A 16,799-nucleotide genomic window follows, 5' to 3' on the forward strand; every position below is an offset into this window, starting at 1 on the left:
GGATCTCAGACACAAACCTGTTTGAAGTCATCGTTGGCTGAGGGGAGGTCAGAGGCCAAGGATGGATCCCCTTGATGTGTCATTGTCCTTTCACCCTCGACTACCGTTGTCCTTTCTGTGCATCTGACCTTTCCACCTTCAGCTGTCTCTTGTTTTGATGCAGAAAACCCTTCACACTCAACAAATGTTACCTGATTCAAGGAAAAAGGTTATTAGCTTGTTGATATATTCCAGTTTAAACTACAACAATTAAACAATTTGGATTTTCTGCAAAAGGTAGATGTTTTAGATTATAACCCTATTCATATTGCCAGTTCAAGGCGCAATATTCACGCCCCTGTAATGTCTCAATGAATATCACAGAGGCATAATGGTGGGACCAAGTCGTCCCTACTTTGCATGTCTCGGAATAAAGAACAGAGGGGTTAAAGGGGGGTGGGATCACTGTAAAACGGCAGAGCCATCGGGGTGAACAGCACTGCGTGTGTGTGTGTGTGTGTGTGTATGTCTGAGTGTGTGTGTTTGTGTGTATTTGAAGCTCTCTGTCTTGCCTCTCATGCTTCCACAACGCTGTTAAGCAATGTGAAATCACAGACAAATATTACTCTGCTGTGGAATCAATATGAAAGTTCAAAGGTGTAATGAAGGCGGAGCTTCAAAACAGCACTGTTGTGGAATCACAACCTGAAAAAAGGCTCATGATATCAACACACATAATTTTCAGTACACATACCTCTGTGTGGTCTCCTTCGCTCTTCAGTACAGTCCGCTTCACCAACTTAGAGTATCCATCTCCCTCTGCCACACGTAGGGACCCCTGTGGAGCTCCTTCAATCAAAACCTCCTCAAGCTCCACACCATCCGCAGATACACACTTGCGAATGATTTTTCGGGTAACCTAAAGATCACGTTAACAAACACGACAAGGTGGTGAAGACTTGTTAAAAGGAAATAAAAAACAACCTTATACTGTTAAAAACATTTGAGAAAGCAAAAATGAGAAAGGGCAACAATGTACCAAAAGTCCTGTTTTTTATTGAAGCTGTACTGGCTGCTGTTGCCACTTTATATGCTACCATATGATACATTATTATGAAATCATTACCTTTTTCACCACGATGTGTCCGTTTTCATCCTTGTACTTTTCTTCAGTCACAGACTGAGTGGGGAGGTCGGGCATTTCATCAGCCTGCAAGAGAAACCAGAGAAACAATAATCAGGGATGCTCATTGGGTCAGTGTCATGTTGACTGGTTTCATTCTGCACTTCATACATAACACACAAAGCATATTAGAGAAAAAAACAGAGAGGCATAAAAAGGTGGTTATTCAGTGACTCAACAGATAGTTTGGGACACAGGATACAAAGTGGCATTCTCAGGGTTAAAAAGGTTTCAGTAGGTTGACAAATTAAACAACAATCACAGCAGCATAAAAGACCTGGACGAGGTTCAGCCATGTATGCAAATCAAGTGGCAGGTTTCTTATAAACCCCAAGGAAATCTTCAAATGCAATTTTTTTTTTTTTTTACCCATCTTGATGAGATGTTAGATTGTTAGATGGTTTCACACTTCAACCTGACAGTGAAAACCAAGCCTGGTTAAAGACAGGTGTTTGAAAGTCACACCCTCTACACTTGTTTAACACACCATCCATCATGCTAAATCAGATACCTGAATGACAACTCTCCTTCGCACTATCCTGGTCGTTAAAAATTCATCATCTGAACTTTCTGACATTGATCCGAGCTGTGCGATGATCTCCTGACCGAGCAACACAAATTCATTTGAGTAAATCAATCACAATGAATGAAATCAATGTTTGCAGCAAAGCAAGCAGTTAGCAGAGTGTCATGATGAACTTTCCACTAAATTTGAGAATTTTACACTTAAATGTAATACTTCACCATGGAAAGTGCAACATGACAGTCTGTAACTTGGAGAAACCAAACCATGCTTTTACTAAGTTAAAGAATTCATGTGCTTTTTTTGCAGATGGAAAACCATGGAGCTCATGAAATTGGTACAGCATGAGTGATTCAGGTGGTTAGAGGAAACTTATTGACATGCTGAGTTAGGATTGGTTAGGTCTGAAAACAAACAAAATAAAGGGTTATGGGGAGATTTGGATCCCATCCATGTAGCTGCAGGGTTAGCTATTACAGTATTTGGTTAAGCTCAGCTCTGGGAAAAGGTTGCAGGTTGGGGTGGTTTATCACATCTCATCTTACCCTTGTCACAAATGTATCAGTATCTTCATGTGCTCCAATTTTTGCAACAGGATGCGGTTGTGCAGCCTCAAATAAGGAGAATTCTTCATCTGAATCTTCTGAATAGCCTAATAATTCTTCATTCTCTTCCTGCACATTCTGAAGAGGTTCGGGAACAAAAGGAGCATCCTCATAATCTTCACTTCCAGAGGACAGAAGGACTCTTCGATTCACCTTGTCTTGCATCCTACAAAAGCTGAGATGTTCCTCGGGCTCATCTGCACCTGTATCGAGTTCATCAGTCTCTGAAAAATCGGATGCTGCTTGTCTGCAGTCAAAGAAAGGCTCTGGATCCGAGAATTGAAAAGTTGGGCTTCCTGTGCCACTTCGAACAACTGATGCATAATCTGGAGGCACGTCTGTATTGTTGTGAGTGGCAGAAGGGGTATTTGCAGTTCCATGGGCGATGTTGTACTCCTCATCAGAAGAAGAGGAATTAATCTCTGATTTGCATTTGACTGAAATGGGCTGAGAGCCAAAACACTGTCCACTGACCCTTGGTCTATTCTCATCTGAGGATGTCTCCAGCAGTTCTTCATAGCTGAACTGTCTGGCAAGTGTGACTGTTTCTGGAGTTAAATCAGAAAGAGCCGGAGAAGAAACAGCTTCACTTTGAGTGGATTCAACAGAAATCGCCTTTCCAAAATGTGTGACTTCATTCTGGGTACTTTGTGTCGATATTTCTTCTGCTGGACTCCATAAGTCATTAGTTAAAAAGGTTGATTCAAACTTTTCCTGACTTTGCAGAATTTCAGGAGCAGAATCTTCATTACAAAGGCCAGTTTGATTCTCCTCAGGTAATTCAAGCTTGGTCTTTGAAGATACATTGGGTAAAGATATCAGGGGAAATTTGTCAGTATATTTGTTTGTGGTAGAAGTGGTATTTGCTTTCCCAGGTGGGATGTTGTACTCCTCATCAGAGGAAGAGGAAGTCATCTCTGCTTTGCATTGAACTGAAATGGGCTTAGAGACACCACACTCATACTCCACTTGAGTCGGACATTCTTCTGATGACTGTCCACTGACCCTTGGCCTATTCTCATCTGAGGGTGTCTCCAGCAGTTCTTCATAGCTGAACTGTCTGGCATGTGTGACTGTTTCTGGAGTCAAATCACAAAGAGCCGGAGAAGAAACATCTTCACTTTGAGTGGATTCAACAGAAATTGCCTTTCCAAAATCTGCTGGACTCCACAAATCATTACTTAAAAAGGCTGATTCAAACTTTTCCTGACTTTGCAGAATTTCAGATGTAGAATCTTCATTACAAAGGCCAGTTGGATTCTCCTCAGGTATTTCAAGCTCACCTTTTGAAGAAACATTGGGTAAAGAGGTCAAGGGAAATTTGTCAGTGTAGTTGGTTGTGTTAGAAGTTTTCATAATGGACCCAGGTGAGATGTCATACTCTTCATCAGAGGAGGATAAAGTTATCTCTGCCTTGGCTGTAACTGAAATGGGCTGAGAGACAAAGCACTTATGGTCTACATCTGAAAACTGTCCACTGGTCCTTGGCCTAGCCTCATCTGAGGATGTCTCAGAATTCCCTTGGGAGGGAACTTGCAACAGTTTGTCATGGCTGAACTGTCGTATACATGTAAATGTTCCTGAAGTTAAATCAGAAAGAGACTGAGAAGTCAAGCCTTCACTTAGATTAGATTCAACAGAAATTGCCTTGACTATATGTGTGACTTTATTCTGGGTACTTTGTGTTGATATTTCTTCTGCTGGACTCCATAAGTCATTAGTTAAAAAGGTTGATTCAAACTTTTCCTGACTTTGCAGAATTTCAGGAGCAGAATCTTCATTACAAAGGCCAGTTTGATTCTCCTCAGGTAATTCAAGCTGGCTCTTTGAAGATACATTGGGTAAAGATATCAGGGGAAATTTGTCAGTATATTTGTTTGTGGTAGAAGTGGTATTTGCTTTCCCAGGTGGGATGTAGTACTCCTCATCAGAGGAAGAGGAAGTCATCTCTGCTTTGCATTGAACTGAAATGGGCTTAGAGACACCACACTCATACTCCACTTGAGTCGGAGATTCTTCTGATGACTGTCCACTGACCCTTGGCCTTTCCTCATCTGAGTGTGTCTCCAGCAGTTCTTCATAGCTGAACTGTCTGGCATGTGTGACTGTTTCTGGAGTTAAATCAGAAAGAGCCGAAGAAGAAACGTCTTCATTTTGAGTGGATTCACCAGAAATCGCCTTTCCAAAATGTGTAACTTCATTCGGGGTACTTTGTGTTGATATTTCTTCTGCTGGACTCCATAAGTCATTAGTTAAAAAGATTGATTCAAACTTTTCTTGACTTTGCAGGACTTCAGGTGTAGAATCTTCATTAAAAAGGCCAGTTCGATCTGGTATTTCAAGCTGACCCATTGAAGATACATTGGGTAAAGATGTCAAGGGAAATTTGTCAGTGTAGTTGGTTGTGTTAGAAGATTTCTTAACGGACCCAGGTGAGATGTCATACTCTTCATCAGAGGAGGATAAAGTTGTCTCATTCTTGGGTGGAACCAAAATAGGCTGAGAGACAAAGCCCTCATAGTCTACTTCTGAAAACTGTCCACTGGTCCTTGGCCTAGCCCCATCTGAGGATGTCTCAGAATTCCCTTGGGAGGGGACTTGCAACAGTTCATCAAGACTGAACTGTCGTACACGTGTAACTGTTAGTGGAGTCAAATCAGAAAGAGACTGAGAAGTAAAGTCTTCACTCTGAGTAGATTCAAGAGACATTGCCTTGACTATTTGTCTAACTTCATTTTGGGTACTTTGTGTTGAAATTTCCTCTGCTGGACTCCATGAGTCATTGGTTAATAACGATGATTCAACTTCCTCTTGACTTTGCAGATTGTCAGTTGTAGAATCTTCATCATGAGGACTAGTTAGATTTTGTTCCTCTGGACTTTCAAACTTGCCTTGGAAAGAGACTTTGGTTGAAGTTATTGAGGACAATTTGTCATTAAAGTTGCTTGCAGTAGAAGTGATATTTGCATACCCAGGTGAGATGTTATACTCTTCATCAGAGGAAGATAAAGTTGTCTCTGCCTTGGGTGGAACTGAAATGGGCTGAGGGACAAAGCCCTCATAGTCTACCTCTGAAAACTGTCCACTGGTCCTTGGCCTAGACTCATCTGAGGATGTCTCCGAATTCCCTTCGAGAGAGACGAACATCACTTGTTGGTCAAAGCTGAACTCTCTGAATCGTGTAACTGTCACTCGAGTCAAATCAGAAAGAGAGTGAGAAGAAAAATCGTCACTTGGAGTAGATTCAACAGAAGTTGCCTCCCCTGAATGTGTAGTTCCATCTTGTTTTAAAAAATCCTCTGTTGCACCCCTTGAGTGTTTGGATGCTTTAGCAGATTCCATGTCTTCTTGACATTGCAGAAATTCAGATGTAGAATCTTCTTCACAGAAAGTGGTTTGATATTGTTCAGGTATGTTGGGCTGACTATTTGCAGATCCTTTGGATAAAGTCGCTGACGGAAATGTATCAGTAACATTCTTATGAAATTTCTCAGACGGGAAAATGTTCATGGCAATATTCAGTGATGATCCAGTCTCTTCACTTATTTTGTCAGATTCGGCAATTGAAAGGGACTGAGCAGGGGACACAGAACTATCTTTAAATTGGCTTGATCCTTCGCTTGTCTCATAGTTATTTGTTCGATCAGGAGAGACTGGCATTACTTCAGGTTCAATTTCAATGGAGAACGGAATATGTGGCAGCTCTGCAAAGGCTTCATTTGTATGCTTAGTATCTTCAGCTAGCTGAAAAGCAGATGGCCCGCTTACTTTTAAGGTATCACTAACTTCTATGGGACAACAATCATCAGGTGAAAGCTCATCAAACTTGTAAATTTGATTATCTTCAAGACTTCCATTATTAGATTCTGACAAAGTGTGTTCAAGTGTCTCTGGTCTAAACTTAAATTTCATCTCCTCCAGATCTGAAAGCAATTGGTCAAGCTGAGGCGACTCATACTCTGGTGGTTTTAGAGTGGAATCATCAGATATGACTATTTGGTCATCTGGACTGTCTGGGGAAGTTAGACAGAGTGAGTCTGAGATCACTGAGCTTGGTTTAGCAAAGTCACGATTCTCACTTAGCTGTGGTAATGACAGCAAAACATCTTTTTCCTCTGGTGAGCTACTTTGATCAGTCAACGTGATTTCAGATTGTTTTGGTCTAAGGTCAAAAGTACCTGAATTTGGTAATTCTACTTTTTCAGTGGAAAATGTTTTTGAATCATTTGGAAAGGAAGGTGTTTCGGATGGAAAAACCTGAGTCCATCCTAAATGAACATCTCTTTGTTTTGATGAAGATTCTGAGAGATTTGTCCTGGAAGACTCTGTTGATACCTGAAAGAAATGACACAATGGAGTGGAAAAATGATAAATATGATATATGATTTTCTTTTTAAAAGGTGATGTCAAATGAAGCATGCATTTGTCAAGAACAGGCCGTGGATATGAAATATGAGTTAAGAGTCTCGCAGTAAAGAAATTCACTTGTAGCCCAGTTGCATTTTGGTCATTACAGTTGTAACTAAGATATTTTAATTACATCCATCTTACAGATCAGATCAAATTTAAAATGCTTTACACACAATTAATACATCAACAGCATCAAACTAAGTCAATATATGTTTGTTTTATTCTAGGTGAAAGCATGTTTAGAGATTGCAATGAATTCCATTATATATTTTAACACCATATTATTTAATGGTAATACAACATGGGCACAAATGAACTCTAGGCAATATCAAATATTGGTATGTCAATACCAATATTTTGGTGTAACTAGAAGGGGCATGCAGAACTAATTACTTGTTTCAAATACATGGTGTCCGGCTGCACTGTCATAACATAAGGACAAGAAGCATTGCACTCCCCATGAAAAAGGTAAACCTACCAAGCTTAAAGTATTTGTCACAATCAAAGGCTTGTTCTGTTTGTCAACTACAAGTCTGGTTTCATATTTCCAGAAACATAAATAATGCTGCAGTTAGAGTTATGTCTACAGCCAAGAGACATACTCCTTCATATATACAATTAAAACATTTTTTAAAGCATTTAGCAGTTTTCTTTTCAATGCATAGCTGCACTTCTTTTGACATGGCTACCAAGGGGACATTGTAATGTTAGAACGCATTAAGAGGGTTAATACAGTTGTAAGCCTCTTTGGTCTGTTTTTTTTATATCCATAATGAAAACTGTGGTAGCTCTTTCCTTACAATCAGAAGAAAAACTAAAACAAACTGTATATGACTTTAGCTGTGGCAAGTACATTGGTTGGTTTAGACTTTTATGGCTGTTAAGCAATGATCAAAACGGCCCTACCATAGTTAAACTAAAGTGAAATGTAATCTCCGAAAAGAAAAACACTATAACATTAAGGCAAAAACACAAGTAAGACACACAAAGTCCTGTGGATTGAAGGGGTCAGTTCACAGGCAGTCCTTTTAATATCACTAAGTTCATTTGTTAGATCCTTTTTAATGCACCTTATGAAACCATTCCATACTAGAACAAGAAGCTCATTTGACTAAGACAGGAACAACAAGTCATTTTTGTTGTGCTTCACTGACAGTCATTTTTTTTCTGCTCTAATGCAAACATGCCACAACAAGACAGTGAGGCCATGGATGTTATTAGTGAAATACTGGGGCAAGAGTTCTACATTCACATCTTATTTACTGCCATGTCACTATTGAAGCAACACTGCAATCACTACTTAGCAAGAGCTTGCTCTGTCTTACCGGCACGAAGGAACTTGAACTCTCTTCATCATTCATGGGTTTTCTTTTCATGTTCTTGGAAAACAAATCTTGGGCAATTGTCATCTTTAATTGTGATTCAGGGTTTGGCCATTTATGTTGTTTATGTTGTAGGTGGAACGCCTCCTCCAGCAAGACAGCATGATAACATTTAGGTTTTTGATCTACATATGGCATGTGACTTAACTCGGTACAAACCTGGTAAATCCTGTATTGTCTGACCTGATCTAGTCTTGATTCTTTGCTGTCCAGGGAGGAGGCCTGATAAAAAAAGGCTGGTCATCTGTGTTTAAGGCAAGAGGTATGGGTCCTACCTCACATGTTCCAGATGTTGGCATCAGCTTTTCAGGCAATTCATCTGTTACTTTCAGATTAGGTTCTAGTGAGTGGGATATTGACAATTCTTGTAATGGTTTGGCATCTGCCATGTTGCTTTCACTATCACATGAATTGGTTTGACTTTGAGGATCCCCCAAGCTGCCAGATACAAATCCAAACTTGTTTTGATCAAAATCTTTTTCACAGCATTTGTACACTGAATCACCAAAGAAATTAACCACATTACAGGCATATTTCCCCTTATAAACAGGATCACATACATGTGCCATTAATCTCCCATATATTGGCTTGTATAAAGGTCTGTTTGTGGAAACATCTTGAGGCCTTTTTCCTACTGGCAGAATGTTTGAAACCTGATCTAAATTTCCAGGTGGTTCATTAATTTGAGTGGTAGATGGACTTAATTCAGAGAGCCAGTATTGAAGGAATGATTGTGTGTACTCATTTTGTAATGGCATTTCACTGAAGGACTCATGGAATTCACTTTCAATAACAATAGATTCAGGAGAATCTGGTCTAACCACATCAAAATTAGCACAATGACATGAATCAGTATCATCTCTCTGCAGCATTGTGGAGTCTGGTGAAATAGATCTGCTTTCTGACAAATACCTGAAAGAGTTATAATCAAACTTGAGGATTTGTGATTCAGTAGAAAGGGCCGTGTACTCATCAAGTGAGGCAAAAGATTCTGGAGAATATTGCCTTGGGGCAGAAAGAGATTCTGGGGAGGATGCTCTAAAGTCCGCCAACCAGTCCTGCAGGAGTGAAAAATCAAAGTCGGAAGACAATGATTCAGGAGACAATGCCCTGCTGCTGAATAGCTGATCAAATTCAAAGTCTGAGAAAACTGACTGCGGAGACTCTGCTCTGGTCTCGTCAAACAACGTTTCAAGACACAAATCGGTGCCTTCCCAGTCAGACAATGTTGATTCTGGGGTAAATGACCTGTCCCTTGACAATTCCACATCATAACCCATATGGTGAGATCTGAACTGAGGAACAGGTGAGTCAGGAGAGAGGGGCCTCAGTTCACTTTGAGATACCACTGACTCAGGAGACTCTGTTCTTAACTCAGTGACATAATCATCTATGGAGGAGTAAGTGCCCTCATTTTCTGACCAGGCTGACAGAGGCCAAAGAGGTCGCAACTTGAACGATGTGATGCCCAACAAAGCTTCTGCATGTTTTTCATGTGTAATGCCCCGCACAATATCTGCATATGTAAAAAGTCTGGCAGGTGGAAATGCTGGGCATGCCGTCCAAGTGACGCTTGTTTGTTCAGTCTCGACTTGGGAAATATATGAATCTGGCGAATCTGGCCTGTAGTCCTCAAACAATTCCTCCAGACCAAATTGAGAATACTCATCATCTGACAGTGTGGAACGTGGTGATACTGGTCTGCTGTCAGAGTACCGTAAGTAATAGTTACAATGTTGACTCTTCAACTGGCCAAACGTCAAGCCTTCAGACAAAGAGCGATGCTCAACTGAAGTAACAGATTCTGGGGAGGATGCTCTAAAGTCCACCAACCAGTCCTGCAGGAGCGAAAAATCGAAGTCAGAAGACAATGATTCAGGAGACAACGCCCTGCTGCTAAATAGTTTATCAAGTTCAAAGTCTGAGAAAACTGACTGCGGGGACTCTGCTCTGGTCTCGTCAAACAGCGTTTCAAGACACAAATCGGTGCCTTCCCAGTCAGAAAATGTTGATTCTGGGGTAAATGATCTGTCCCTTGACAATTCCACATCATAACCCATATGGTGAGATCTGAACTGAGGAACAGGTGAGTCAGGAGAGAGGGGTCTAAGTTCACTTTGAGATGCCACGGATTCAGGAGACTCTGTTCTTAACTCAGTGACATAATCATCTATGGAGGAGTAAGTGCCCTCATTTTCTGACCAGGCTGACAGAGGCCAAAGAGGTCTCAACTCAAACGATGTGATGCCCAACAAAGCTTCTGCATGTTTTTCATGTGTAATGCCCCGCACAATATCTGCATATGTAAAAAGTCTGGCAGGTGGAAATGCTGGGTATGCCGTCCAAGTGACGCTTGTTTGTTCAGTCTCGACTTGGGAAATATATGAATCTGGCGAATCTGGCCTGTAGTCCTCAAACAATTCCTCCAGACCAAATTGAGAATACTCATCATCTGACAGTGTGGAACGTGGTGATACTGGTCTGCTGTCAGAGTACCGTAAGTAATAGTTACAATGTTGACTCTTCAACTGGCCAAACGTCAAGCCTTCAGACAAAGAGCGATGCTCAACTGAAGTCACGGATTCTGGGGAGGATGCTCTAAAGTCCGCCAACCAGTCCTGCAGGAGTGAAAAATCAAAGTCGGAAGACAATGATTCAGGAGACAATGCCCTGCTGCTGAATAGCTGATCAAGTTCAAAGTCTGAGAAAACTGACTGCGGGGACTCTGCTCTGGTCTCATCAAACAGCGTTTCAAGACACAAATCGGTGTCTTCCCAGTCAGACAATGTTGATTCTGGGGTAAATGACCTGTCCCTTGACAATTCCACATCATAACCCATATGGTGAGATCTGAACTGAGGAACAGGTGAGTCAGGAGAGAGGGGCCTCAGTTCACTTTGAGATACCACTGACTCAGGAGACTCTGTTCTTAACTCAGTGACATAATCATCTATGGAGGAGTAAGTGCCCTCATTTTCTGACCAGGCTGACAGAGGCCAAAGAGGTCTCAACTCAAACGATGTGATGCCCAACAAAGCTTCTGCATGTTTTTCATGTGTAATGCCCCGCACAATATCTGCATATGTAAAAAGTCTGGCAGGCGGAAATGCTGGGTATGCCGTCAAAGTTACGCTTGTTTGTTTCGCATCAACTTGACCATTATCTGAATCTGGCGAATCTGGCCTGTAGTCCTCAAACAATTCCTCCAGACCAAATTGAGAATACTCATCATCTGACAGTGTGGAACGTGGTGATACTGGTCTGCTGTCAGAGTACCGTAAGTAATAGTTACAATGTTGACTCTTCAACTGGCCAAACGTCAAGCCTTCAGACAAAGAGCGATGCTCAACTGAAGTAACAGATTCTGGGGAGGATGCTCTAAAGTCCACCAACCAGTCCTGCAGGAGCGAAAAATCGAAGTCAGAAGACAATGATTCAGGAGACAACGCCCTGCTGCTAAATAGTTTATCAAGTTCAAAGTCTGAGAAAACTGACTGCGGGGACTCTGCTCTGGTCTCGTCAAACAGCGTTTCAAGACACAAATCGGTGCCTTCCCAGTCAGAAAATGTTGATTCTGGGGTAAATGACCTGTCCCTTGACAATTCCACATCATAACCCATATTGTGAGATCTGAACTGAGGAACAGGTGAGTCAGGAGAGAGGGGCCTCAGTTCACTTTGAGATACCACTGACTCAGGAGACTCTGTTCTTATCTCTGTGACATAATAATCTATGGAGGAGTAAGTGCTATCACTTTCCGACATGGCTGATAGAGGCCAAAGAGGTCTCAACTCAGACGACGTGATGCCCAACAAAGCTTCTGCATGTTTTTCATGTGTAATGCCCTGCACAATATCTGCATATGTAAAAAGTCTGGCAGGCGGAAATGCAGGGTATGCCGTCAAAGGTACGCTTGTTTGTTCAGTCTCGACTTGAGAAATATATGAATCTGGCGAATCTGGCCTGTAGTCCTCAAACAATTCCTCCAGACCAAATTGAGAATACTCATCATCTGACAGTGTGGAATGAGGTGATACTGGTCTGCTGTCAGAGTACCGTAAGTAATAGTTACAATGTTGACTCTTCAGCTGGCCAAACATCAAGTCTTGAGACAAAGAGCGATGCTCAACTGAAGTAACAGATTCTGGGGAGGATGCTCTAAAGTCCACCAACCAGTCCTGCAGGAGCGAAAAATCGAAGTCAGAAGACAATGATTCAGGAGACAACGCCCTGCTGCTAAATAGTTTATCAAGTTCAAAGTCTGAGAAAACTGACTGCGGGGACTCTGCTCTGGTCTCATCAAACAGCGTTTCAAGACACAAATCTGTGCCTTCCCAGTCAGAAAATGTTGATTCTGGGGTAAATGATCTGTCCCTTGACAATTCCACATCATAACCCATATGGTGAGATCTGAACTGAGGAACAGGTGAGTCAGGAGAGAGGGGTCTAAGTTCACTTTGAGATGCCACGGATTCAGGAGACTCTGTTCTTAACTCAGTGACATAATCATCTATGGAGGAGTAAGTGCCCTCATTTTCTGACCAGGCTAACAGAGGCCAAAGAGGTCTCAACTCAAACGATGTGATGCCCAACAAAGCTTCTGCATGTTTTTCATGTGTAATGCCCCGCACAATATCTGCATATGTAAAAAGTCTGGCAGGTGGAAATGCTGGGCATGCCGTCCAAGTGACGCTTGTTTGTTCAGTCTCGACTTGGGAAATATATGAATCTGGCGAATCTGGCCTGTAGTCCTCAAACAATTCCTCCAGACCAAATTGAGAATACTCATCATCTGACAGTGTGGAACGTGGTGATACTGGTCTGCTGTCAGAGTACCGTAAGTAATAGTTACAATGTTGACTCTTCAACTGGCCAAACGTCAAGCCTTCAGACAAAGAGCGATGCTCAACTGAAGTCACGGATTCTGGGGAGGATGCTCTAAAGTCCGCCAACCAGTCCTGCAGGAGTGAAAAATCAAAGTCGGAAGACAATGATTCAGGAGACAATGCCCTGCTGCTGAATAGCTGATCAAGTTCAAAGTCTGAGAAAACTGACTGCGGGGACTCTGCTCTGGTCTCGTCAAACAGCGTTTCAAGACACAAATCGGTGCCTTCCCAGTCAGAAAATGTTGATTCTGGGGTAAATGACCTGTCCCTTGACAATTCCACATCATAACCCATATTGTGAGATCTGAACTGAGGAACAGGTGAGTCAGGAGAGAGGGGCCTCAGTTCACTTTGAGATACCACTGACTCAGGAGACTCTGTTCTTATCTCTGTGACATAATAATCTATGGAGGAGTAAGTGCTAAAATTTTCTGACATGGCTGATAGAGGCCAAAGAGGTCTCAACTCAGACGACGTGATGCCCAACAAAGCTTCTGCATGTTTTTCATGTGAAGTGCCCCGCACAATATCTGCATATGTAAAAGGTCTTGCAGCTGGAAGTGCTGGGGATGCCGTCAAAGTTACGCTTGTTTGTTTCGCATCAACTTGACAATTATCTGAATCTGGCGAATCTGGCCTGTAGTCCTCAAACAATTCCTCCAGACCAAATTGAGAATACTCATCATCTGACAGTGTGGATCGTGGTGATACTGGTCTGCTGTCAGAGTACCGTAAGTAATAGTTACAATGTTGACTCTTCAACTGGCCAAACGTCAAGCCTTCAGACAAAGAGCGATGCTCAACTGAAGAAACAGATTCTGGGGAGGATGCTCTAAAGTCCACCAACCAGTCCTGCAGGAGCGAAAAATCGAAGTCAGAAGACAATGATTCAGGAGACAACGCCCTGCTGCTAAATAGTTTATCAAGTTCAAAGTCTGAGAAAACTGACTGCGGGGACTCTGCTCTGGTCTCGTCAAACAGCGTTTCAAGACACAAATCGGTGCCTTCCCAGTCAGAAAATGTTGATTCTGGGGTAAATGACCTGTCCCTTGACAATTCCACATCATAACCCATATTGTGAGATCTGAACTGAGGAACAGGTGAGTCAGGAGAGAGGGGCCTCAGTTCACTTTGAGATACCACTGACTCAGGAGACTCTGTTCTTATCTCTGTGACATAATAATCTATGGAGGAGTAAGTGCTATCACTTTCCGACATGGCTGATAGAGGCCAAAGAGGTCTCAACTCAGACGACGTGATGCCCAACAAAGCTTCTGCATGTTTTTCATGTGAAGTGCCCCGGACAATATCTGCATATGTAAAAGGTCTTGCAGCTGCAAGTGCTGGGGATGCCGTCAAAGTTACGCTTGTTTGTTTCGCATCAACTTGAGAATTATCTGAATCTGGCGAATCTGGCCTGTAGTCCTCAAACAATTCCTCCAGACCAAATTGAGAATACTCATCATCTGACAGTGTGGAACGAGGTGATACTGGTCTGCTGTCAGAGTACCGTAAGTAATAGTTACAATGTTGACCCTTCAGCTGGCCAAACGTCAAGTCTTGAGACAAAGAGCGATGCTCAACTGAAGTAACAGATTCTGGGGAGGATGCTCTAAAGTCCACCAACCAGTCCTGCAGGAGCGAAAAATCGAAGTCAGAAGACAATGATTCAGGAGACAACGCCCTGCTGCTAAATAGTTTATTAAGTTCAAAGTCTGAGAAAACTGACTGCGGGGACTCTGCTCTGGTCTGGTCAAACAGCGTTTCAAGACACAAATCTGTGCCTTCCCAGTCAGAAAATGTTGATTCTGGGGTAAATGATCTGTCCCTTGACAATTCCACATCATAACCCATATGGTGAGATCTGAACTGAGGAACAGGTGAGTCAGGAGAGAGGGGTCTAAGTTCACTTTGAGATGCCACGGATTCAGGAGACTCTGTTCTTAACTCAGTGACATAATCATCTATGGAAGAGTAAGTGCCCTCATTTTCTGACCAGGCTGACAGAGGCCAAAGAGGTCGCAACTTGAACGATGTGATGCCCAACAAAGCTTCTGCATGTTTTTCATGTGTAATGCCCCGCACAATATCTGCATATGTAAAAAGTCTGGCAGGTGGAAATGCTGGGTATGCCGTCCAAGTGACGCTTGTTTGTTCAGTCTCGACTTGGGAAGAATATGAATCTGGCGAATCTGGCCTGTAGTCCTCAAACAATTCCTCCAGACCAAATTGAGAATACTCATCATCTGACAGTGTGGAACGTGGTGATACTGGTCTGCTGTCAGAGTACCGTAAGTAATAGTTACAATGTTGACTCTTCAACTGGCCAAACGTCAAGCCTTCAGACAAAGAGCGATGCTCAACTGAAGTCACGGATTCTGGGGAGGATGCTCTAAAGTCCGCCAACCAGTCCTGCAGGAGTGAAAAATCAAAGTCGGAAGACAATGATTCAGGAGACAATGCCCTGCTGCTGAATAGCTGATCAAGTTCAAAGTCTGAGAAAACTGACTGCGGGGACTCTGCTCTGGTCTCATCAAACAGCGTTTCAAGACACAAATCGGTGTCTTCCCAGTCAGACAATGTTGATTCTGGGGTAAACGCCCTGTCCCTTGACAATTCCACATCATAACCCATATGGTGAGATCTGAACTGAGGAACAGGTGAGTCAGGAGAGAGGGGCCTCAGTTCACTTTGAGATACCACTGACTCAGGAGACTCTGTTCTTAACTCAGTGACATAATCATCTATGGAGGAGTAAGTGCCCTCATTTTCTGACCAGGCTGACAGAGGCCAAAGAGGTCTCAACTCAAACGATGTGATGCCCAACAAAGCTTCTGCATGTTTTTCATGTGTAATGCCCCGCACAATATCTGCATATGTAAAAAGTCTGGCAGGCGGAAATGCTGGGTATGCCGTCAAAGTTACGCTTGTTTGTTTCGCATCAACTTGAGAATTATCTGAATCTGGCGAATCTGGCCTGTAGTCCTCAAACAATTCCTCCAGACCAAATTGAGAATACTCATCATCTGACAGTGTGGAACGTGGTGATACTGGTCTGCTGTCAGAGTACCGTAAGTAATAGTTACAATGTTGACTCTTCAACTGGCCAAACGTCAAGCCTTCAGACAAAGAGCGATGCTCAACTGAAGTAACAGATTCTGGGGAGGATGCTCTAAAGTCCACCAACCAGTCCTGCAGGAGCGAAAAATCGAAGTCAGAAGACAATGATTCAGGAGACAACGCCCTGCTGCTAAATAGTTTATCAAGTTCAAAGTCTGAGAAAACTGACTGCGGGGACTCTGCTCTGGTCTCGTCAAACAGCGTTTCAAGACACAAATCGGTGCCTTCCCAGTCAGAAAATGTTGATTCTGGGGTAAATGACCTGTCCCTTGACAATTCCACCACATCATAACCCATATGGTTAGATCTGAACTGAGGAACAGGTGAGTCAGGAGAGAGGGGCCTCAGTTCACTTTGAGATACCACTGACTCAGGAGACTCTGTTCTTATCTCTGTGACATAATCATCTATGGAGGAGTAAGTGCTAACATTTTCCGACATGGCTGATAGAGGCCTAAGAGGTTTCAACTCAGACAATGTGATGCCCAACAAAGCTTCTGCATGTTGTTCATGTGTAATGCCCCGCACAATATCTGCATATGTAAAAAGTCTGGCAGGCGGAAATGCTGGGTATGCCGTCAAAGTGACGCTTAGTTGTTCAGTCTCGACTTGGGAAGAATATGAATCTGGCGAATCTGGCCTGTAGTCCTCAAACAATTCCTCCAGACCAAATTGAGAATATTCATCATCTGACAGTGTGGAACGAGGTGA

At 42.6% G+C, this 16,799-nt stretch overlaps 1 protein-coding gene across 7 annotated transcripts in view; it reads right to left on the bottom strand.

Annotated features, from left to right (window-relative positions):
- The window catches only part of ank2a (ankyrin 2a, neuronal), an 86,354-nt gene that overhangs the window by 3,371 nt on the left and 66,184 nt on the right, over positions 1 to 16,799 (bottom strand). For all 7 annotated transcript variants that reach the window (XM_065958961.1, XM_065958942.1, XM_065958952.1 and 4 more), the window contains 3 exons: positions 1,106 to 1,189; positions 734 to 898; positions 18 to 191 (listed from right to left, as the gene is read on the bottom strand). In XM_065958961.1, the coding sequence (XP_065815033.1) occupies positions 18 to 191; positions 734 to 898; positions 1,106 to 1,189 (423 nt within the window). The remainder of the gene's footprint in view (positions 1 to 17; positions 192 to 733; positions 899 to 1,105; positions 1,190 to 16,799) is intronic.

Source organism: Labrus bergylta, chromosome 1, assembly GCF_963930695.1.
Source record: "Labrus bergylta chromosome 1, fLabBer1.1, whole genome shotgun sequence".
Classification (NCBI taxonomy): domain Eukaryota; kingdom Metazoa; phylum Chordata; class Actinopteri; order Labriformes; family Labridae; genus Labrus; species Labrus bergylta.